The following is a 24,958-nucleotide window of genomic DNA, read 5'->3' as shown; positions in this document are numbered from 1 at the left end:
CGCAGTGTGTATGCACTGAGCTATATTCCTGATAGCGATGTTCCCAATCATCGCTGTGCATACACGCTGGGCAAAACACCCAGTGTGTATGCACCTTAACACTACACTAAGTCTGTCGAAAGTTATCACAACTACTGCAACTGCTTCCCATGTTTTCTGAAGAGACAGGAGAGGAAGTTTGTAGGCTAGTGAATAATGTCATGGAATTACCACAGGCCTGTCTCTGTGCACTCTGTGGCTGAATGGTGGGTGATGCATAGTGGATACAGTGATACGATTAAATATTAACCAAGTGCTACAAGAAAAGCAAGCCAACCAATGTCTAAATCAGGCATGTCAAAATCCCAACTGGGTCAAATGATAGTGCCCGTATAGTGGCAGACACAAGTAATGGCCCCAATATAGTGCCAGTTCCACAGAAAGTCCCTCAGTATAGTGCATGATACACATAATGCCCCATTACATCTCCATCCCCATGTGAGGAATGCCCCAGAGACTTATGTTAGCAGGATGCTCCTTCGTGGGCATGCTGCTTCAGGGGTCATGCTCAGGCTGTAAGGGCTGCAGCTTTAAGGCCCCGGTGGTCAGGGTTGCGGCTGTCTGTCAGGGATCTTCGGCTCCCTGCTTCACACCGCCGCATGGGTGCCGGTGGGCAGTGCAGGCAGCGGGGCAATGTCACAGTAAGCAGACGGAGGGAGAATGCCAGCGACACAGTTATGCCCTGTTCCGACCATCGAATGGGCCACAAAAGGACCCCTGCCCGTGGGCCACAAAATGATGCAGTAGGGGTCGCGAGTTTGACATCCCTGGTCTAAATGATCTGTTTGCATGGAATAACTGAGTAGCTATGAACATGGCATACAAATATTATTTAAGGTGTATGTATCATCCTTGGTCATCCCCACGAGGTGATGGCAACGTACAGTGCCTTACTAAAGTATTCACCCCCTTGCCTTTTTACCTACTGTATTTTGTTACATTACAACCTGCAATTTCAGTTTTTTTATCTGAATTTCATGTGATGAATCTGCACAAAATAGTCTAAGTTGGTGAAGTGAAGTGAGAGAGAAAAAAAAAAAAAATTTAAAATTTGAAAATTGGCATGTGCATATGTATTCACCCCCTTTGCTATGAAGCCCCTCTAAAGTTCTAGTGCAACCAATTACCTTCAGAAGTCACATAATTAGTGAAATGAAGTCCACCTGTGTGCAATCTAAGTGTCACGTGATCTGTCAGTATAAACACACCTTTTCTGAAAGGCCCCAGATGCTGCAACACCACTAAGCAAGAGGCATCACACCATGAAGACCAAGGAGCTCTCCAAACAAGTCAGGGACAAAGTAGTTGAGAAGTACAAGTCAGGGTTGGGTTATAAAAAAAAATTACCCAAATCTTTGATGATTACCTGGAGCACCATCAAATCCATCATCTTGAAATGGAAAGAACATGGTACCACAACAAACCTGCCAAGAGAGGGCTGGCCACCAAAACTCACAGACCAGGCAAGGAGGGCATCAGAGAAGCAGCACAGAGACCAAAGGTAACCCCTGAAGGAGCTGCAGAGTTCCACAGCCGAGACTGGTGTCATGTGACTGGTGTCATGTGACCACAATAAGCAGTACACTCCATACAGCTGGGCTTTATGAAAGAGTGCCCCAAAAAAATAACATTGCTTAGTGTTAAAAGTAAGAAGGCACGTTTTGAGTTTGCCAAAAGGCATGTGGACGACGGTGCTCTGGTCAGACTAAAATTGAAGCACAAAAGGAAAACGCTATGTCTGGTGCAAACCCAAACACATCCCATCACCCCAAGAACACCACAGTGAAACATGGTGTTGGCAGCATCATGCTGTGGGGATGTTTTTCAGCAGCAGGGACTGGTAATCTATTTCGAGTCGGATTTTCTTGAGCAAAACCTGTTTCAGTCTGCCTGTGATTTGAGACTGGGGCGGAGGGTCACCTTCCAGCAGGACAATGACCCGAAGCATATTGCTAAAGCAACACTCGAGTGGTTTAAGGGGAAACATTTAAATGTGTTGGAATGGCCTAGTCAAAGCCCGGATCTCAATCCAATTGAGAATCTGTGGTCATACTTGAAGCTTGCTATTCACAAGCAGAAACCATCCAACATTAAGGAGCTGGAGCAGTTTTGAGGAATGGGCAAAAATCCCAGTAGCAAGATGTGGCAAGCTCATAGAGACTAATCCAAAGCGACTTGCAGCTGTAATTGCCGCAAAAGGTGGCTATACAAAGTACTGACTTTAGGGGGGGGTGAATAGTTATGCACGCTGAAGTTTTCTGTTATTTTGTCCTATTTGTTGTTTGCTTCACAATAAAAAAAAAATAAAAAAATTAAAAAAAAACCCATATTCAAAGTTGTAGGCATGTTCTGTGAATGAAATGATGCAACCCTTCAAACAATCCATTTTAATTCCAGGTTGTGAGGCAACAAAACACGAAAAATGCAAAGGGGGGGGTGAATACTTTAGCAAGGCACTGTATATTACTATATGTACAGGCCTGTTTTGTCTGTCATTTATATTAAATCAATTAAAAATTTAGAGCTGTTGACTATTTCTAAGTAAAAAAAAATATATATATATATATATGTTAAAAGGTTATATTGGCATTAAAAAATTACCTAGATGAATAAAATAAGGGTAATAAAAAAAATATAAAATATTATTATTATTATTATTATTATTATTATTAGATTTTAATTACCGACCGGTAAATCCTTTTCTCGTAGTCCGTAGAGGATGCTGGGGTCCACATTAGTACCATGGGGATGTACCAAAGCTCCCAGAACGGGAGAGAGAGCGCGGAGGCTCCTGCAGACCTGATTAGCCTCTGAGGACCTAAAGTTTGGTCAAAGTATGTAGAACTTAGCAAGCGTGTTCGACCCTGACCAAGTAGTCGCTCGGCAAAGCTGTAAAGCCGAAACACCCCGGGCAGCTGCCCAGGAAGAAACTACCTTACGAGTAGAGTGGGCCTTAACAGATTTCGGACACGGCAATCCTGCCGTAGAATATGCATGCTGGATAGTGAACCTGATCCAGCGAGAAATTGTCTGCTTTGAAGCAGGACACCCAATTTTTTGGGGGATCATACAGTACAAACAGAGAGTCCGATTTTCTGTGACGAGCAGTCCTCTTCACATAGATTCTCAAAGCCCTCACAATATCCAAGGACTTTGACGTAATTGAGGAGTCAGTAGCCACTGGCACCACAATAGGTTGGTTGATATGAAAAGCCGACACAACCTTTGGAAGGAACTGCTGACACGTCCTGAACTCCGCGCTATCTTCATGGAAAATTTAATTAGGGGCTTTTACAGGACAAAGCCCCCAATTCCGACACAAAGAGCAGAAGCTAAGGCCAACAAAGTGACAGCCTTCCACGTGAGAAACTTAAGCTCAGCCTCCTGTAAAGGCTCAAACCAATCCGAATGCAGGAACTGCAATACCACGTTAAGATCCCAGGGTGCCGTTGGCACCACAAAGGGAGGCTGGATGTACAGAACCCCTTTCAAAAAGGTCTGAACCTCAGGGAGAGCAGCCAATTGTTTCTGGAAGAAAACGGATAAAGCCGAAATCTGGACCTTTATGGACCCCAAACGCGGACCCATATCCACACTTGCAGGAAGAGGAGAAAACATCCAAGTTGAAACTCCACTGTAGGAAATTTCTTGGATTCACACCAAGACACATTTTTTCCAAATGCGATGGTAATGTTTAGATGTTACCCCTTTCCTAGCCTGTATCAGGGTAGGAATAACCTTGCTTGGAATACCCTTTCGGGCTAAGATCTGGCGTTCAACTACCATGCCGTCAAATGTAGCCGCGGTAAGTCCTGATAAGCGAATGGCCCCTGTTGCAGAAGGTCCTCGCGAAGAGGAAGAGGCCATGGTTCTTCTAGCAGTAGGTCCAGAAGATCCAAGTACCAAGCTCGCCTTGGCTAGTCCGGAGCAATGAGAATTGCCTGAACCCTTGTTCTCTTTATGAGCTTTAGAATTCTTGGAATAAGTGGAAGTGGAGGGAACGTGTACACAGACTTAAACACCCACCGAGTTACCAGGGAATCCACCACCATTGCTTGAGGGTCTCTCGACCTGGAACAGTACCTCCAAAGTTTCTTGTTGAGACGTGAGGCCATCATGTCTATTTGAGGCACGCCCCAATGACTGGTCACGTCTGCGAACACCTCCGGATGATGGCACCATTCTCCTAGATGGAGGTTGTGTCTGCTGAGGAAGTCTGCTTCCCAGCTGTCCACTCCTGGGAGGAAGCTCGCCGACAGCGCCAACGCGTGCCTTTCTGCCCAGAGGAGGATTCTTGTCACCTCTGACATTGCAGCTCTGCTCTTTGTTCCTCCCTGTCGGTTTACGTAGGCTACCATCATGTGTTCACTCTAGGATTTTTTTAGGGCAGGGTGCTGACCTTGGGGAGGACACGTTTTAATTTAGTAGGGCAAAATTATGTACATACTGTAATATGTATGCAGGGGTCTTAAACTGGCAGCACACTGTATCTTATAAACCATCCTGGGACACCTTCACTTCAACCTGACAGCACATTTTAAGTTTAAATGTGCTGTCAGATTTAAACTTAAAATGTGCTGTCAGATTGAAGCGAAGGTGTCCCAGAATGGTTTACATAGCATTCATGTGCTGCCAGTATATTTCTGAAGTATCTCAATAGGGTTTATATAGTTTATTAAAACTATATAAACCCTATTGAGACACTACAGAATTAAACTGGCAGCACGTGTTGCTATATAAACCCTATTGAGACACTTCAGAAAAAAACTGGCAGGACATTTTGCTATATAAACCATATTGAGACACTTCAGAAATAAACTGGCAGCACATCGTATCTTAAGTTTAAATATGCTGTCAGACTGAAGCGAAGGTGTCCCAGGATGGTTTATATAGCATTCATGTGCTGCCAGTTTATTTCTGAAGTGTCTCAATAGGGTTTATATAGTTTAATAAACTATATAAACCCTATTGAGACACTTCAGAATGTATCAGGGCTGTTTAGAAACTGGGGGCTTTCCAGGGTAAACAAGCAGGGGATATCCTCTTGAATCTAAAGCCTAATAGGTTACATCAATTATTAGATTGTATAAAGCATGTAGGATTTCCCAATGCTATCATAATGTTTTCTGCAGCTACAAATACATTGCCAAAAACTGTTGGCCATTAGAAAAAAAAAAACGTCACCATTGTCTCCAGTGGTAGAAACTAGCAGTTTGTTAGGACTGGGCTTAGATCTCTTACACATTCATTTGTAATTCATAGGTAATGTGTCACAATAAGATTAGAGTTGAGTGCTGCCAGATTAAAACTAAAGGGGCACCTGGCGATCTATACAGGATACATAGCTTAGTCTGGCAGCACTATTCTTAGATGATGTTTGTGTGTCAATTCAACTTACTGGAGGCTGATGCTGTGGAAGTAAGCGTGCGCGCTAGTTCCCCCTCACACACCGCAGAGCTAGATGAAAATGGCCGCCACAATGATCCTCCCTGGCGTCCTCTTTTATAGGGTCATGTACACAGAGGGGGGCTGGGTTTGCCTCAGTGGGAGAGGCAAATCCAGCCCTCCTCATCTCACCAGATCCCTAGCAGCCTACAGTATTGCCTTCAGCAGACAGCTGTCAGCGCGACAAGCCTAAGGGAGCGCAGCAGGGAGGAGTGACAGCGCGGCGGGGATGAGTGACAGCGTGGCAGTGAGTAAGGCAGTCCTTTGGTAATCAGCAGGGCAGGCACAAAAGGGCAGGGCGCATTCTGTCACTTAGAAAAGGGGCAGGGCGCAGCGCCCCGCAAAAGAAAGCCAGCGTGAACGCTACGTCATTATATTGTCCGACTGTACTTCAATGGCCCAATCTTGTAGAAGATGAGTCACTTGGAGAAGACCGTTGTACAAGGCTCTTAATTCCAGAATGTTTATTGGAAGAATGGCTTCCTGATTTGACCATCTTCCTTGGAAGGTTTCCCCCTGGGTGACCACTCCCCAACCTCTGAGACTTGCAACCGTGGTCAGAAGGATCCAGTTCTGAATTCCGAACCTGCGGCACTCCAGAAGGTGAGGCATTTGCAGCCACCAGAGGAGCGAAATCCATGCACTCGGTGAGAGACGTATCCTCTGGTGCATGTGAAGATGAGATCCCGACCATTTGTCTAGGAGATCCAGCTGGAAGGGTCGAGCATGGAATCTTCCGTACTGTAGAGCCTCATAGGAGGCAACCATCTTCCCCAGAAGGCGAATGCACTGATGAACCGATATCCGGGCAGGCTTCAAGACATCCCGAGCCATAGATTGTATCACCAACGCTTTCTCCAGTGTTAGAAACATCATCTGCACTTCCGTGTCGAGGATCATCCCCAGGAAAGACCATCTCCTTGTCAGCTCAAAAATAAGAATTTACTTACCGATAATTCTATTTCTCGGAGTCCGTAGTGGATGCTGGGGTTCCTGAAAGGACCATGGGGAATAGCGGCTCCGCAGGAGACAGGGCACAAAAAGTAAAGCTTTAGGATCAGGTGGTGTGCACTGGCTCCTCCCCCCATGACCCCCCTCCAAGCCTCAGTTAGGTACCGTGCCCGGACGAGCGTACACAATAAGGAAGGATTTATGAATCCCGGGTAAGACTCATACCAGCCACACCAATCACACTGTACAACCTGTGATCTGAACCCAGTTAACAGTATGATAACAGCGGAGCCTCTGAAAAGATGGCTCACAACAATAATAACCCGATTTTTGTAACTATGTACAAGTAATGCAGATAATCCGCACTTGGGATGGGCGCCCAGCATCCACTACGGACTCCGAGAAATAGAATTATCGGTAAGTAAATTCTTATTTTCTCTATCGTCCTAGTGGATGCTGGGGTTCCTGAAAGGACCATGGGGATTATACCAAAGCTCCCAAACGGGCGGGAGAGTGCGGATGACTCTGCAGCACCGAATGAGAGAACTCCAGGTCCTCCTTAGCCAGGGTATCAAATTTGTAGGATTTTACAAACGTGTTTGCCCCTGACTAAATAGCCGCTCGGCAAAGTTGTAAAGCCGAGACCCCTCGGGCAGCCGCCCAAGATGAGCCCACCTTCCTTGTGGAATGGGCATTTACATATTTTGGCTGTGGCAGGCCTGCCACAGAATGTGCAAGCTGAATTGTATTACACATCCAACTAGCAAAAGTCTGCTTAAAAGCAAGAGCACCCAGTTTGTTGGGTGCATACAGGATAACAGCAAGTCAGTTTTCCTGACTCCAGCCGTCCTGGAACCTATATTTTCAGGGCCCTGACCACATCTAGCAACTTGGAGTCCTCCAAGTCCCTAGTAGGCGCAAGACACCACAATAAGCTGGTTCAGGTGAAACACTGACACCACCTTAGGGAGAGAACTGGGGACGAGTCCGCAGCTCTGCCCTCTCCGAATGGACAAACAGATATGGGCTTTTTTGAGAAAAAAACCACCAATTTGACACTCGCCTGGTCCAGGCCAGGTCCAAGAGCATGTTCACTTTTCATGTGAGATGCTTCAAATCCACAGATTTGACTGGTTTTAAACCAATGTGTTTTGAGGAATCCCAGAACTACGTTGAGATCCCACAGTGCCACTGGAGGCACAAAAGGGGGTTGTATATGCAATACTCCCTTGACAAACTTCTGGACTTCAGGAACTGAAGCCAATTCTTTCTGGAAGAAAAATCGACAGGGCCGAAATTTGAACCTTAATGGACCCCAATTTGAGGCCCATAGACACTCCTGTTTGCAAGAAATGCAGGAATCGACCGAGTTGAAATTTCTTCGTGGGGCCTTCCTGGCCTCACACCACGCAACATATTTTCGCCACATGTGGTGATAATGTTGTGCGGTCACCTCCTTTCTGGCTTTGACCAGGGTAGGAATGACCTCTTCCTGAATGCCTTTTCCCTTAGGATCCGGCGTTCCACCGCCATGCCGTCAAACGCAGCTGCGGTAAGTCTTGGAACAGACATGGTACTTGCTGAAACAAGTCCCTTCTTAGCGGCAGAGGCCATAAGTCCTCTGTGAGCATCTCTTGAAGTTCCGGGTACCAAGTCCTTCTTGGCCAATCCGGAGCCATGAGTATAGTTCTTACTCCTCTACGTCTTATAATTCTCAGTACCTTAGGTATGAAAAGCAGAGGATGGAACACATACACCGACTGGTACACCCACGGTGTTACCAGAACGTCCACAGCTATTGCCTGAGGGTCTCTTAACCTGGCGCAATACCTGTCCCGTTTTTTGTTCAGACGGGACGCCATCATGTCCACCTTTGGTAATTCCCAACGGTTTACAATTATGTGGAAAACTTCCCCATGAAGTTCCCACTCTGCCGGGTGGAGGTCGTGCCTACTGAGGAAGTCTGCTTCCCAGTTTCCATTCCCGGAATGAAACACTGCTGACAGTGCTATCACATGATTTTCCGCCCAGCGAAAAGTCCTTGCAGTTTTTGCACTGCCCTCCTGCTTCTTGTGCCGCCCTGTCTATTTACGTGGGCGACTGCCGTGATGTTTTATCCCACTGGATCAATACCGGCTGACCTTGAAGCAGAGGTCTTGCTAAGCTTAGAGCATTATAAATTTACCCTTAGCTATATTTATGTGGAGAAAAATATCCAGACTTGATCACACTCCCTGGAAATTTTTTCCTTGTGTGACTGCTCCCCAGCCTCTCGGGCTGGCCTCCGTGGTCACCAACATCCAAAACTGAATGCCGAATCTGCGGCCCTCTAGAAGATGGAGCACTCTGTAACCACCACAGGAGAGACACCCTTGTCCTTGGATATAGGATTATCCGCTGATGCATCTGAAGATGCGATCCGGACCATTTGTCCAGCAGATCCCACTGAAAAGTTCTTGCATGAAATCTGCCGACTGGAATTGCTTCGAAGGAAGTCACCATTTTTTTACCATGGCCCTTGTGCAATGATGCACTGATTTTAGGAGGTTCCTGACTAGCTTGGATAACTCCCTGGCTTTCTCTTCCGGGAGAAACACCTTTTTCTGGACTGTGTCCAGAATCATCCCTAAGCACAGGAGACTTGTTGTCGGGATCAGCTGCGATTTTGGAATCTTTAGAATCCACCCCTGCTGTTGTAACAGTATCCGAGATAGTGCTACTCCGACCTCCAACTGTTCCCTGGACTTTGCCCTTATCAGGAGATCGTCCAAGTAAGGGATAATTAAGACGCCTTTTCTTCGAAGAAGAACCATCATTTCGGCCATTACCTTGGTAAAGACCCGGGGTGCCGTAGACAATCCAAACGGCAGCGTCTGAAACTGATAGTGACAGTTCTGTACCACGAACCTGAGGTACCCTTAGTGATAAGGGCAAATTTGGGACATGGAGGTAAGCATCCCTGATGTCTCGGGACACCATATAGTCCCCTTCTTCCCGGTTCGTTTTCACTGCTCTGAGTGACTCCATCTTGATTTGAACCTTTGTAAGTGTTCAAATTTTTTTAGATTTAGAATAGGTCTCACCTAGCCTTCTGGCTTCAGTACCACAATATAGTGTGGAATAATACCCCTTTTCTTGTTGTAGGAGGGGTAATTTAATTATCACCTGCTGGGAATACAGCTCGTGAATTTTTTCCCATACTGCCTCCTTGTCGGAGGGAGACCTTGGTAAAGCAGCCTTCAGGAGCCTGCGCAGGGGAAACGTCTCGACATTCCAAACTGTACCCCTGGGATACTACTTGTAGGATCCAGGGGTCCTGTACGGTCTCAGCGTCATGCTGAGAGCTTGTCAGAAGCGGTGGAACGCTTCTGTTCCTGGGAATGGGCTGCCTGCTGCAGTCTTCTTCCCTTTCCTCTATCCCTGGGCAGATATGACTCTTATAGGGACGAAAGGACTGAAGCTGAAAAGACGGTGTCTTTTTCTGCAGAGATGTGACTTAGGGTAAAAACGGTGGATTTTCCAGCAGTTGCCGTGGCCACCAGGTCCGATGGACCGACCCCAAATAACTCCTCTTCCTTTATACGGCAATACACCTTTGTGCCGTTTGGAATCTGCATCACCTGACCACTGTCGTGTCCATAAACATCTTCTGGCAGATATGGACATCGCACTTACTCTTGATGCCAGAGTGCAAATATCCCTCTGTGCATCTCGCATATATAGAAATACATCCTTTAAATGCTCTATAGTCAATAAAATACTGTCCCTGTCAAGGGTATCAATATTTTTAGTCAGGGAATCCGACCAAGCCACCCCAGCTCTGCACATCCAGGCTGAGGCGATCGCTGGTCGCAGTATAACACCAGTATGTGTGTATATACTTTTTATGATATTTTTCCAGCCTCCTGTCAGCTGGCTCCTTGAGGACGGCCCTATCTATAGACGGTACCGCCACTTGTTCTGATAAGCGTGTGAGCGCCTTATCCACCCTAAGGGGTGTTTCCCAACGCGCCCTAACTTCTGGCGGGAAAGGGTATACCGCCCATATTTTCTATCGGGGGGAACCCACGCATCATCACACACTTTATTTAATTTATCTGATTCAGGAAAAACTATGGTAGTTTTTTCACATCCCACATAATACCCTCTTTTGTGGTACTTGTAGTATCAGAAATATGTAACACCTCCTTCATTGCCCTTAACGTGTGGCCCTAATAAGGAATACGTTTGTTTATTCACCGTCGACACTGGATTCAGTGTCCCTGTCTGTGTCTGTGTCGACCGACTAAAGTAAACGGGCGTTTTAAAACCCCTGACGGTGTTTTTGAGACGTCTGGACCGGTACTAATCGTTTGTCGGCCGTCTCATGTCGTCAACCGACCTTGGCGCGTGTTGACATTATCACGTAATTCCCTAAATAAGCCATCCATTCCGGTGTCGACTCCCTAGAGAGTGACATCACCATTACAGGCAATTGCTCCGCCTCCTCACCAACATCGTCCTCATACATGTCGACACACACGTACCGACACACAGCACACACACAGGGAATGCTCTGATAGAGGACAGGACCTACTAGCCCTTTGGAGAGACAGAGGGAGAGTTTGCCAGCACACACCAAAAACGCTATAATTATATAGGGACAACCTTATACAAGTGTTTTCCCTTATAGCATCTTTTTTATATATTTCTAACGCCAAATTAGTGCCCCCCCTCTCTGTTTTAACCCTGTTTCTGTAATGCAGTGCAGGGGAGAGCCTGGGAGCCTTCCCTCCAGCCTTTCCGTGAGGGAAAATGGCGCTGTGTGCTGAGGAGATAGGCCCCGCCCCTTTTTCGGCGGCCTCGTCTCCCGCTCTTAACGGATTCTGGCAGGGGTTAAATATCTCCATATAGCTCCCGGAGGCTATATGTGAGGTATTTTTAGCCAAAAAAGGTTTTCATTTGCCTCCCAGGGCGCCCCCCTCCCAGCGCCCTGCACCCTCAGTGACTGCCGTGTGAAGTGTGCTGAGAGGAAAATGGCGCACAGCTGCAGTGCTGTGCGCTACCTTAAGAAGACTGAGGAGTCTTCTGCCGCCGATTCTGGACCTCTTCTCGTTTCAGCATCTGCAAGGGGGCCGGCGGCGAGGCTCCGGTGACCATCCAGGCTGTACCTGTGATCGTCCCTCTGGAGCTAATGTCCAGTAGCCAAGAAGCCAATCCATCCTGCACGCAGGTGAGTTCACTTCTTCTCCCCTAAGTCCCTCGTTGCAGTGATCCTGTTGCCAGCAGGACTCACTGTAAAATAAAAAAACCTAAGCTAAACTTTTCTAAGCAGCTCTTTAGGAGAGCCACCTAGATTGCACCCTTCTCGGCCGGGCACAAAAATCTAACTGAGGCTTGGAGGGGGGTCATGGGGGGAGGAGCCAGTGCACACCACCTGATCCTAAAGCTTTACTTTTTGTGCCCTGTCTCCTGCGGAGCCGCTATTCCCCATGGTCCTTTCAGGAACCCCAGCATCCACTAGGACGATAGAGAAATGTGATTTTGGAAGGTTCAGGATCCAACCGTGATTCCTGAGCAGTCGAGTCGTAAGAGCAATGGACTGCAACAACCTCTCCCTGGACACTGCCTTTATCAGCAGATCGTCCAGGTACGGAATTATGTTCACACCCTGCCTGCGCAGGAGAACCATCATCTCTGCCATCACCTTGGTGAACACCCTCGGTGCCTTGGAGAGACCGAATGGCAGTGCCTGGAACTGAAAGTGACTGTCTAACAGTGTGAATCGGAGATTAGCCTGATGGGGCTGCCAAATTGGAATGTGGAGGTACGCATCCTTGATATCCAGGGAAACCATGAACTCTCCCTCCTCCAGACCTGAGATTACCGCTCTCAGAGATCTATTTTGAATTTGAAGTCCCTCAGATAGGGGTTTAACGATTTCAAATTCAAAATTGGCCTGACCGAACCATCCAGTTTCGGTACCACAAAAAGGTTCGAATAATAACCCGTTTTGCATATGAGGTGGAACTGGGACAATGACGTGACCCTACCAATTTTTGGATGGCTTCCTGTAGGATACCCCTGTCTGCCAGCAAAGCTGGTAAGCCCGATTTGAAGAATCGGTGAGGCGGGAGGTCTTGAAACTCCAGCCTGTACCCCTGGGACACAATATCCTGCACCCAGGGGTCCAGGCCGGACGCCGCTCAAACGTGGCCGAGCTTTTTTAGCGTTGCTCCCTCTGGTCCTTCCTCCAGGCCGTGCGGTCCACTGTCATGCAGAGGATTTTGATGTACCAGAAGTAGGCTTCTGGTCTTGGGAGCCTGCAGTAGCAGGTTTTGGGGATTTTGCCCAACCTCCTCTAAAGATGGTGTTGGGCTGCTTGTTCCTTCTTGTTTTAGGCGTCTGAAAGGACTGTGATGTAGCTGAAGAAAAAGGTTTCTTCGTAGCAGGCGCAGCTGAAGGAAGAAAAGGTGACTTACCCGCAGTTGCTGTGGAAATCCACGCATCTAGCGCTTCCCCAAAAAGAGCCTGACCTGTGTAGGGTAGGTTCTCCACACTTCTCCTGGATTCCGTGTCGGCAGACCATTGGCACAGCCAGAGTCCTCTACGAGCCGAGACAGACATGGAAGAAATCCCTGCAGCCATCGAACCCAGGTGTTTCATGGATTCACCGTAAATCCCGCAGAATCCTGTATGTTACGTAAGAACAATTCAACGTCACTTTTATCCATTATATCCAATTCCTCAAGTAACGTGCCAGACCACTTTACTATAGCCTTAGCAATCCACACACAGGCAATGGTAGGCCGTAATATCGCCCCCGAAGCGTGTATTTGGATTTGAGCGTAGTGTCAATCTTGCGATCAGCCAGTTCTTTTAACGTGGCAGATCCCGGGACAGGTAAAAACACCTTCTTTGACAGTCTGGACACAGATGCGTCAACTACGGGTGGGTTTTCCCATTTTTTTCTATCCTCCTCAGGGAAGGGGAATGCAACCAGAACCTTTCTTGGGATCTGGAATTTTTTGTCTGGATTTTCCCAAGATTTTTCAAATATAGCATTTAACTCTTGACGCAGGAAAGGTTAGCGAGGCTTTCTTATTATCCGTGAATTAAGCCTCCTCAACCTGCTCCGGTATTGCTTTGGCAATATTTAACACATCTCTAATGGTTTAAATTATCAACTGCATCCCTTTTGCAAGAGATGCCGCCCCCCTTAGCATATCCCCATCACAGTCTACCATGTCAGAGTCGGTATCCGTGTCGTCCCGCATAATCTGGGCAAGAGCACATTTTTGAGAGTGAGTGCCAGGGGACCCTGAAGGTACCGAACCGGACCAAACAGCCATAGAGTTCTGCAAAACCTGAATTGCAGTTTCATTTTGTGCTACCCTAGAAGAAATCTGAGAAATAATCCTTTTAATAGAGGATAACCACTCCGGTTCTCTTATAGGAATCTGTGCTAAAACAGTGCAATCCTGATTACATGGAATGGGATCATCCTGAGAGGACATATCTTCTTCAGCATATGACACGGAGTCCCTAGACATGATTCTTTTTGTGAGCAAACAAGAACCCCCCCCACACACACACACACACACACGGAAATGCAGACAGAGTATGCCAAGAGAGACACAAAGTTTGGAGCCAACCCACACACAGCGCTTCCCAAAGATAAAGGACACCCTTTACCAGGGCCAACTGTGTACCTTAATAGGTTACACAGTCTATTACACAGTCTATTACACCGCCTCCCCCTTCTGCAACCCCCTGGTACCATACAGATAGCTGGAGTTGAAGTGGAGGGACAGCTCTCCCCTGTCAGCGACTCTGCATGCAGGAAAGATGGCGCTGAGCGCTGCTGGGTCCGCTCTGAGGAGAATCTTCGCCCCCTTTTCTGGCACTGGCTCCTACTCTTGTTTGAATTTATACTGGCCTGAGGTATATTGCTGGCGGTGATCCAAGGTCCCTGACAGGCTGTGTGACCAGTTTAGGGTGTAGGCGCTGGCTCAGGGCGCCCCTCACAGCGCCGCACCATCTACCGCTGAGCCCCAGAGCGCAGCCAGTACTGCGCTCCCTACCCTGTTGCCGTCATCTTCACAAATGCTCCCCGCTTGCCAGGGGGCCGGTGACTCACTCGCCACTGAAGTCTTCTGGCTCTGTAAGGGGGTTGGCGGCATGCTGCTGGGGTGAGCGATCCCCAACGATCAATCTGTCCCCTCAGGAGCTCAGCGTCCTGTCAGCGGAGATAGTGGCTCAGACCCCTTAGGGCAGACACTACTCCCCCACTTAGTCCTACAAAGCAGGGAGGCTGTTGCCAGCAGCCTCCCTGTGCCTAAACTCTTTCACAATAAAAAAAAACTAAAGAAACTCCTATGGAGCTCCCCTAGCTGTGACCGGCTCCTCCGGGCACATTTTCTAAACGGAGTCTGGTAGGAGGGGCAGAGAGGGAGGAGCCAGCCCACACTCTCAAACTCTTAAAGTGCCAATGGCTCCTGGTGGACCCATCTATACCCCATGGTACTAATGTGGACCCCAGCATCCTCTAGGACGTAAGAGAAACATTACAATTTGGCAAGAGAACTTAAAATCACTAGGACCCAAAGACATGGGTCATAAAAGAAACTGAGTAACAAAAGTAAATCAAGGGACCGTAAAAACAGATTTTGCTCATACTAATCTACCAAACATATTCTTTGCATACAGTCTGCTAACAGCCTTTCACTACATATCAACTAGCGCCACAGAACATCTCCAATCAGAATATACCATCAGAGAGGTTATTCACAGAAGATGCATCTAGTCACTGAGATCACAGCATTAGCAGAGTAGCACAAGGCACAACTAATACCCCTTTCACACCGCAGCTTGAACCCGGTAAATTGCCGATTTTTCAGGCTTCCTAAACGGTTCGAGCTGCGATGTGAAAGGATCACCTTCAATTTATCGTTTTCAAAAATAAGAATTTACTCACCGGTAATTCTATTTCTCGTAGTCCGTAGTGGATGCTGGGAACTCCGTAAGGACCATGGGGAATAGCGGGCTCCGAAGGAGGCTGGGCACTCTAGAAAGATCTTAGACTACCTGGTGTGCACTGGCTCCTCCCACTATGACCCTCCTCCAAGCCTCAGTTAGGTACTGTGCCCGGACGAGCGTACACAATAAGGAAGGATTTTGAATCCCGGGTAAGACTCATACCAGCCACACCAATCACACCGTACAACTCGTGATATGAAACACAGTTAACAGTATGAAACAATAGAGCCTCTCAACAGATGGCTCAACAATAACCCGATTTAGTTAACAATAACTATGTACAAGTATTGCAGATAAACCGCACTTGGGATGGGCGCCCAGCATCCACTACGGACTACGAGAAATAGAATTACCGGTGAGTAAATTCTTATTTTCTCTGACGTCCTAGTGGATGCTGGGAACTCCGTAAGGACCATGGGGATTATACCAAAGCTCCCAAACGGGCGGGAGAGTGCGGATGACTCTGCAGCACCGAATGAGAGAACTCCAGGTCCTCCTCAGCCAGGGTATCAAATTTATAGAATTTTGCAAAGGTGTTTGCCCCTGACCAAGTAGCAGCTCGGCAAAGTTGTAAAGCCGAGACCCCTCGGGCAGCCGCCCAAGATGAGCCCACCTTCCTTGTGGAATGGGCATTGACAGATTTTGGCTGTGGCAGGCCTGCCACAGTATATGCAAGCTGAATTGTACTACAAATCCAACGAGCAATAGTCTGCTTAGAAGCAGGAGCACCCAGCTTGTTGGGTGCATACAGGATAAACAGCGAGTCAGATTTTCTGACTCCAGCCGTCCTGGAAACATATATTTTCAGGGCCCTGACAACGTCTAGCAACTTGGAGTCCTCCAAATCCTTAGTAGCCGCAGGCACCACAATAGGCTGGTTCAGGTGAAACGCTGACACCACCTTAGGGAGAAACTGGGGACGAGTCCTCAATTCTGCCCTATCCATATGGAAAATCAGATAAGGGCTTTTACATGATAAAGCCGCCAACTCTGACACTCGCCTGGCTGAAGCCAAGGCCAATAACATGACCACTTTCCACGGGAGATATTTCAGATCCACGGTTTTTAGTGGCTCAAACCAATGTGATTTTAAGAAACTCAACATCACGTTGAGATCCCAAGGTGCCACAGGAGGCACAAATGGGGGCTGAATATGCAGCACTCCTTTCACAAATGTCTGAACTTCAGGTACTGAAGCTAGTTCTTTTTGAAAGAAAATTGACAGAGCCGAGATCTGTACCTTAATGGATCCCAGTTTTAGGCCCATATTCACTCCTGCTTGCAGGAAATGCAGAAATCGACCTAGTTGAAATTCCTCTGTTGGGGCCTTTTTGGCCTCGCACCATGCAACATATTTCTGCCATATGCGGTGATAATGCTTTGCCGTAACATCTGTCCTGGCTTTAATAAGCGTAGGAATGACTTCCTCCGGAATGCCCTTTTCCTTCAGGATCCGGCGTTCAACCGCCATGCCGTCAAACGCAGCCGCGGTAAGTCTTGGAACAGACAGGGGCCCTGCTGCAGCAGGTCTTGTCTGAGCGGCAGAGACCACGGGTCCTCTGAGATCATCTCTTGAAGTTCCGGGTACCACGCTCTTCTCGGCCAATCCGGAACCACGAGAATTGTGCTTACTCCTCGCTTTCTTATTATTCTCAATACCTTTGGTATGAGAGGTAGAGGAGGGAACACATAAACTGACCGGTACACCCACGGTGTCACTAGAGCGTCCACAGCTATCGCCTGAGGGTCTCTTGACCTGGCGCAATACTTCTCTAGTTTTTTGTTTAGGCGGGACGCCATCATGTCCACCTGTGGACGACCCCATTGATTTACAATCATTTGGAAGACTTCTGGATGAAGTCCCCACTCTCCCGGGTGGAGGTCGTGCCTGCTGAGAAAGTCTGCTACCCAGTTGTCCACTCCTGGGATGAACCCTGCTGACAGTGCTAGTACATGATTCTCCGCCCATCGGAGAATTTTTGTGGCTTCTGCCATCGCCGTCCTGCTTCTTGTGCCGCCCTGTCGATTCACATGGGCGACTGCCGTGATGTTGTCTGACTGGATCAGCACCGGCTGGTGTAGGAGCAGGGATTTTGCTTGACTTAGGGCATTGTAAATGGCCCTTAGTTCCAGAATATTTATGTGAAGGGCAGTCTCCTGACTTGACCATAGTCCTTGGAAATTTCTTCCCTTTGTGACTGCCCCCCAGCCTCGTAGGCTGGCATCCGTGGTCACCAGGACCCAGTCCTGTATGCCGAATCTGCGGCCCTCCAGAAGATGAGCACTGTGCAGCCACCACAGAAGAGACACCCTGGTTCGTGGAGACAGGGTTATTAAACGATGCATCTGAAGATGCGATCCGGACCACTTGTCCAACAGGTCCCACTGAAAAATTCTGGCATGGAACCTGCCGAATGGAATTGCTTCGTAAGAAGCTACCATCTTTCCCAGGACCCGCGTGCAGTGATGCACCGATACCTGTTTTGGTTTTAGGAGGTCTCTGACTAGAGAAGACAACTCCCTGGCTTTCTCCTCCGGGAGAAACACTTTTTTCTGGGCCGTGTCCAGAATCATTCCCAGGAACATTAGACGTGTCGTGGGGACCAGCTGTGACTTTGGGATATTCAGAATCCAACCGTGCTGGCTCAGCACTTCCTGAGATAGTGCTACTCCCACTAACAACTGTTCCTTGGATCGTGCCTTTATTAGGAGATCGTCCAAGTATGGGATAATTAAAACTCCCTTTTTTCGAAGGAGTATCATCATTTCCGCCATAACCTTGGTAAATACCCTCGGTGCCGTGGAGAGTCCAAACGGCAGCGTCTGGAATTGGTAATGGCAATCCTGTACCACAAATCTGAGGTACTCCTGGTGAGAATTGTAAATGGGGACATGCAGGTAAGCATCCTTGATGTCCAGGGATACCATGTAATCCCCCTCGTCCAGGCTTGCAATAACCGCCCTGAGCGATTCCATCTTGAACTTGAATTTTTTTATGTATGTGTTCAAGGATTTCAAATTTAAAATGGGTCTCACCGAACCGTCCGGTTTCGGCACCACAAAAAGTGTGGAATAGTAACCCCGGCCTTGTTGAAGTAGGGGTACCTTGATTATCACTTGCTTGGAATACAGCTTGTGAATCGCTGCTAGCACCGCCTCCCTGTCTGAGGGAGCAATCGGCAAGGCGGATTTTAGGAAACGGCGGGGTGGAGTCGCCTCGAATTCCAGCCTGTATCCCTGAGATACTATTTGAAGGATCCAGGAATCCACCTGTGAGCGAGCCCACTGATCGCTGAAATTCCTGAGGCGGGCCCCCACCGTACCTGGCTCCGCCTGTGAAGCCCCACCGTCATGCGGCGGACTTGGAAGAGGAAGCGGGGGAGGACTTTTGTTCCTGGGAACCTGCTGTTTGCTGCAGCCTTTTTCCCCTGCCTCTGCCTCTTGACAGAAAAGACCCTCCTTTTCCCCGCTTGTTTTTCTGGGACCGAAAGGACTGAACCTGATAAAATGGCGCCTTCTTAGGCTGTGAGGGGACATGGGGTAAAAATGCTGACTTCCCAGACGTTGCTGTGGAAACTAGGTCGGAGAGACCATCCCCAAATAATTCCTCCCCCTTATAAGGCAAAACTTCCATGTGCCTTTTGGAATCTGCATCTCCAGTCCACTGGCGAGTCCATAAGCATCTCCTAGCAGAGATGGATAATGCACTTACTTTAGATGCCAGCCGGCAGATTTCCCTCTGTGCATCTCTCATGTATGAGACTGAGTCTTTGATATGGTCAATTGTTAGCAGGATCGTGTCTCTGTCTAACGTGTCAATATTTTCTGACAGTTTATCTGACCACGCAGCGGCAGCACTGCACATCCATGCTGACGCAATAGCTGGTCTGAGTATAATGCCTGAGTGTGTATATACAGACTTCAGGATCGCCTCCTGCTTTCTATCAGCAGGTTCCTTAAGGGCGGCCGTATCCAGGGACGGTAGTGCCACCTTTTTAGACAAACGTGTGAGCGCTTTATCCACCCTCGGGGGTGTTTCCCAACGTAACCTATCCTGTGGCGGGAAAGGGAACGCCATTAGTAGCTTCTTAGGAATTACCAATTTCTTATCAGGGGAAGCCCACGCTTCTTCACACACTTCATTTAATTCATCTGACGGGGGAAAAACTACAGGTAGTTTTTTCTCCCCAAACATAATACCCTTTTTTGTGGTACCTGGATGTAAATCAGAAATATTTAACACCTCTTTCATTGCCTCAATCATGCAGTGAATGGCCTTAACGGGCATTAAATTTGACTCATCGTCGTCGACACTGGTGTCAGTATCCGTGTCGACATCTACTTGTGCCACCTTAGATAGCGGGCGTTTCAGAGCCCCTGATGACTTTTGAGACACCTGGACAGGCACGAGCTGAAGACTCGGCTGTCCCACAGTCGGCATGTCGTCAAATTTTTTATGTAAGGAGTCTATACGTGCACTCATTTCCTGCCATAATACCATCCACTCAGGTGTCTGACCCCCAGGGGGTGACATCCCTGCTAAAGGCATCTGCTCCCCCTCCACATCATTATCCTCCTCAAACATGTCGACACAGCCGTACCGACACACTCCACACACACAGGGAATGCTCCAACAGAGGACAGGACCCACAAAAGCCCTTTGGGGGGACAGAGTAAGAGTATGCCAGCACACACCAGAGCGCTATATATATATATATACATATATACAGGGACTAACTGAGTTATGTCCCTAATAGCTGCTTTTCAATATAATATACTGTATACAGTGCCAATTTTAATGCCCCCCCCCTCTCTTTTCCCTCTTACTGTACTGTAGAATTGCAGGGAAGAGCCAGGGAGCTTCCATCCAGCCGAGCTGTGAGGGAAAAATGGCGCCAGTGTGCTGAGGAGATAGGCTCCGCCCCTTTTTCGCGGCGTATTCTCCCGCTTTTTATGGGATTCTGGCAGGGGTATTTACCTCATATATAGCCCCAGGGGCTATATATTGAGGTATTTTAGCCAGCCAAGGTGTTTTTATTGCTGCCTCAGGGCGCCCCCCCCCCCCAGCGCCCTGCACCCTCAGTGACCGGAGTGTGAAGTGTGTATGAGGAGCAATGGCGCACAGCTGCAGTGCTGTGCGCTACCTTGGTGAAGACAGGATGTCTTCATGCCGCCGATTTTCCGGACCATCTTCTTGCTTCTGGCTCTGTAAGGGGGACGGCGGCGCGGCTCCGGGACCGAACATCAAGGCTGGGCCTGCGGTCGATCCCTCTGGAGCTAATGGTGTCCAGTAGCCTAAGAAGCCCAATCCGGCTGCAAGCAGGCGAGTTCGCTTCTTCTCCCCTTAGTCCCTCGCTGCAGTGAGCCTGTTGCCAGCAGGTCTCACTGAAAATAACAAATTCTAAGACTATAACTTTCTAAGAGCTCAGGAGAGCCCCTAGTGTGCATCCAACCTCGGCCGGGCACGAAATCTAACTGAGGCTTGGAGGAGGGTCATAGTGGGAGGAGCCAGTGCACACCAGGTAGTCTAAGATCTTTCTAGAGTGCCCAGCCTCCTTCGGAGCCCGCTATTCCCCATGGTCCTTACGGAGTTCCCAGCATCCACTAGGACGTCAGAGAAATACTGGTATTTTGAAACGGTAAAAAAGCAGGGTCCTACCCGTTTCAGACCCGTTTCATTGTGCAGTGTGAAAGGGTCTGAAACGGTATTTGCAAGCCCCAGAAGGTGATAGGCTGTCTCCATGTGTGATGTCACCAGGCAGAAGCTGGAAATAAACATTTAAAATAACAACCAATGTTTTGTATGGGTGAAACGGGTTCAGTGTGAAAGGTACCAAAACGGTAATGAAATGGTAATATACTGGTTACAACATGCGATGTGAAGGGGGTTTAACTGCTCAGACCCGTTTTAAGAACCGATTCAAAAGCAGGTTTTGCGATGTGAAAGCAGCCTAATGGAGCAGCATCTCTTCTCCTGTGGCCTCATCAAAGCATAAAAAAATTCACACTTTCCTGGACCCAAATACTGAACCCCAAACAAAATCGTTGTCTGAAACTGGGTAATACACCATGGATATACTAACTGAGACGTAACCTGTCTGCATGGTTCTGGGAACCAAACTGTACAAAAAAAAAAAAGAAACACCGATAACAAAAAATACTAATAAAAAATCCAAATTTGTTAACAAAGAGGTAGCACCTCAATGGTTCAGACTCTGGTGATCAAAGGACCCAATTAGATGAAAGTTATGGAAAATGCATGACTGAACAGTCTTAAGAAATTTTGTAAATTTATGGCAATTACTGACACAGTAATCATTAAGTTTGTTTAGCATCTAATTCTACGACATTGTAAACTTTCCGATTAACCATTATCTTTGCTGGGCTCTAACTCCATCGACAGAACATGTCCACTCCATCTGACTCGGGGGTATATTTACTAAGCCTTGGATGGAGATAAATTTGCTGGAGATAAAGTACCAGCCAATCATGGGGCAGATGTATTAAGCCTGGAGAAGTGATAAAGCAGTGATAAGAGGAAGATGATAACGCACCAGCCAGTCAGCTCTCACTGTCATTTTTCAAATTCGTAATGATTGGCTTGTGCATTATCACCTTGCGCTTATCACTAGTTAATCCCTTCTCTAGGCTTAATACATCTGACCCCAGTCCCTAACTGACATTTTTCAAACACAGCCTGTGACATGTCAGTTAGGAGCCGATTGGCTGGAAATTTATCTCCAGCTACTTTATCTCCATCCAAGGCTTAGCAAATAGACCCCTAAACCACTTAACTCCGCTCGACCAACCTCCATTCTATCACCCCAATGAACTGTCAATAATGGTTACTCACTGCTGATTTGACTTCTCTGGCCTGTTCCTGAGCTGTCCTGAAACTCAGTTGGCTATTCCATTGCCATAGTACAGTGGTTCTCAAACTCGGTCCTCAGGACCCCACACAGTGCATGTATTGCAGGTAACCCAGTAGGTGCACAGGTGTATTCATTACTCACTGACACATTTTAAAAGGTCCACATGTGGAGCTAATTATGTCACTTGTGATTCTGTGAGGAGACCTGCAAAACATGCACTGTGTGGGATCCTGAGGACCGAGTTTGAGAACCTGTGCCATAGTAGATAGGTTGATTCTATATCGGAAGGGGAGAAGGGACCTTATGACGTACCTAGGGGAGGAGACACATCACCAGGGGGAGGAGCTACAGGTGAACAGGGTACCCGAAAAGTAACCTTGCGGGCTTGCTTCGCTCGCCACCTGATTACTAAAGGTAATAGTTGGTGGCGTGGATAGTAGAGGAACTATCCCGCTGGCCTAGCCCCTCCCCCCTTGTGTCGTAACTCCTCCCCCTTGCAGAAAAGGTCCCTTAGCCCACTTGGATCTAGCTTCAACCATAGTAGATAGGTTTCCACATGACATGAATGTAAGATGACATGATAAAATATTCTTAATTTGCTAATTTTTGATTGCAGGGGGGGGGGGGGGGGGGGGGGAACACATTTTAGCATTACAGTAATTTGTGTGAAACATGACCCACAAGACTACAACTGAACCTCACAGCTAACTGAATTACTACCTATGTCCCTTTTTTTCTATCCCCAAATACCATTTCTTTTTTTACATTTATTTACAGTTTCTTATATTAGTGCAGCAAATTCCATTGTGCTTTACAACTGGAAACAACAATGATAAAACAAAACTGGGTTATAACAACAGTCAGAGGTAGGAAGGCCCTGCTCACAAGCTTACAATCTTTACTATGTGGTGGAACAAAATTCAACGCGATATACTGCCAGGCATTGCCACACATGCATTGTCCAATTACGGTAGCCCTGGCATTGAAAGTTTTCCTGCACACCTCGGAGTGTAAAATATAACTTGCGATGGAGACTAACGCATGAATGGCAAGTCACTTCCAATGTCAAGAGTGGAACTCCCCCCTATGCAAATATAATTTATGTTGAGTACAACCTGAACAGATACAGTGTTCGTTCTAGCAATGAACGCTATATCTGTAGGTTATCGGTGGGAGAGTACACCCAATATGTCTGAATGACGTTGTTCACAGACATATCACATACACCTGCAGCACAGCCGATATATATCAGCATGTCAAGCTGTGTGTAGGGACCACCCTGGGTGAACAAATTAAAATGTGTGGCCCGACAGATTGGTGTGTATAGCTTACCTAGTCAACCACTCGGTTGGCAGAGAAACCTTTGCAAGGAATACCCGGCCTTAGCAGCAGCTATTGACTGGATAGGCAACCATTAGAAAAGGCTCAGATGACAGATGCAGAGGTGGGACTGGTATAAGTGTGGCAAATGGTGGGGACAACTCCCATATACTACTGCCAGAGTCAGCACAGCATTGGCCAGTGTTCAGGAGAGAAGAATGACAGGAGATATTTGGGGTCAGATGTATCAAATTTTGTGAAGAGGACCAGTGTTGCCCATAGCAACCAATCATTCTGTAGCTATCATTTTATAGAATGTACTATACAAGTAATAGCTAAAATATGATTGGTTACTATGGGCAGCAACTCCACTGTTTCTTTTCAGAAAGTCTGACAAATCTGTTAAGTATCCCAGCTAGAAAGTTTGTAGATAAGGGCTGGAGAGTGTGGTAATTATGTTGCAGTTTTTAGCACAAAGAGTCATGGCTGCCATACTTTAATCTTATTTATTATGTTTCAATACAAAAGTTACAGAAGTATATATACTTCGGGCTATTACTTTAGTGGCACCTGGGTGTGTAGAGAGAGCTAGTCGCAGTGTGGTCAGCAGTGAGTGGTGAGATGCGGTCACCTCTGTCCTGGGCACCAGCAAGGGAGTAGGATTATTACCTGGGTGCTGCTGCAGAACGAGTTCTCCAGCCTTCTGCTCTCCTGCCCAGGACCCCACACTCTCCCCGCCCGCCCCACGTAGCTCTGCTGCCCGGGCCTTCCTCTCCACAGCAGTGCGGCTCCCCGGCCCCGCAGCAGCAGCTGAGCTATCGAGGCGCTGATGACTCTGCAGCTCCCGGCCATGCAGAGGAAGGGCAGACACCTCACCCGGAAACCTAGCAGGGCAGCTCACCAAAGACAGGCCGGCCGACGCCACCAGCAGCCTGACACAGGAAGCAGAACTACAACTCCCAGCAAGCAGCTCCTCCTCATGCTTCCCGATGGCCACACGTGAGAGGCCTCGAAGACTACATTTCCCAGGAACCTTCCCTCTTTACTGACCAATCCCAAGCAGCGATCGCATAGACGTAGAAGCGTACTACAAATCCTGGCATGAGCAGAGACTACATCTCCCATCATGCAACGGGCTGTGCGGCGGTCGCCGGGCTCAGACATAGCAGTGATCACATGGGCCACGCCGCCGGTCACAGTGACACGGTGACATTGCTGGTCAGTGGTCACATGACCTCACCTGTCCTCCCCTCTTCACCCTTTAGGCTGCTGTATTTTTAAATGTCTGACCTGCACCTGATTTATAGCAATAT

At 47.8% G+C, this 24,958-nt stretch overlaps 1 protein-coding gene across 3 annotated transcripts in view; it reads right to left on the bottom strand.

Annotated features, from left to right (window-relative positions):
• Positions 1-24,663, bottom strand: part of GRSF1 (G-rich RNA sequence binding factor 1) — a 134,285-nt gene extending 109,622 nt beyond the window's left edge. For 2 of the 3 annotated variants that reach the window (XM_063920118.1, XM_063920117.1), the window contains exon 1: positions 24,315-24,642. In XM_063920118.1, coding sequence (XP_063776188.1) covers positions 24,315-24,497 — 183 coding nt within the window. In that variant the 5' untranslated portion in view covers positions 24,498-24,642. Of the gene's footprint in view, positions 1-24,314 lie in introns of all 3 variants that reach the window. The other variant, XM_063920119.1, reaches the window with a different exon arrangement.
• Positions 24,664-24,958: the final 295 nt, after the last annotated feature.

The sequence above is a fragment of the Pseudophryne corroboree genome, chromosome 1 (assembly GCF_028390025.1).
Source record: "Pseudophryne corroboree isolate aPseCor3 chromosome 1, aPseCor3.hap2, whole genome shotgun sequence".
Lineage (NCBI taxonomy): Eukaryota > Metazoa > Chordata > Amphibia > Anura > Myobatrachidae > Pseudophryne > Pseudophryne corroboree.
This window is presented reverse-complemented; position numbering and strand designations above follow the sequence as displayed.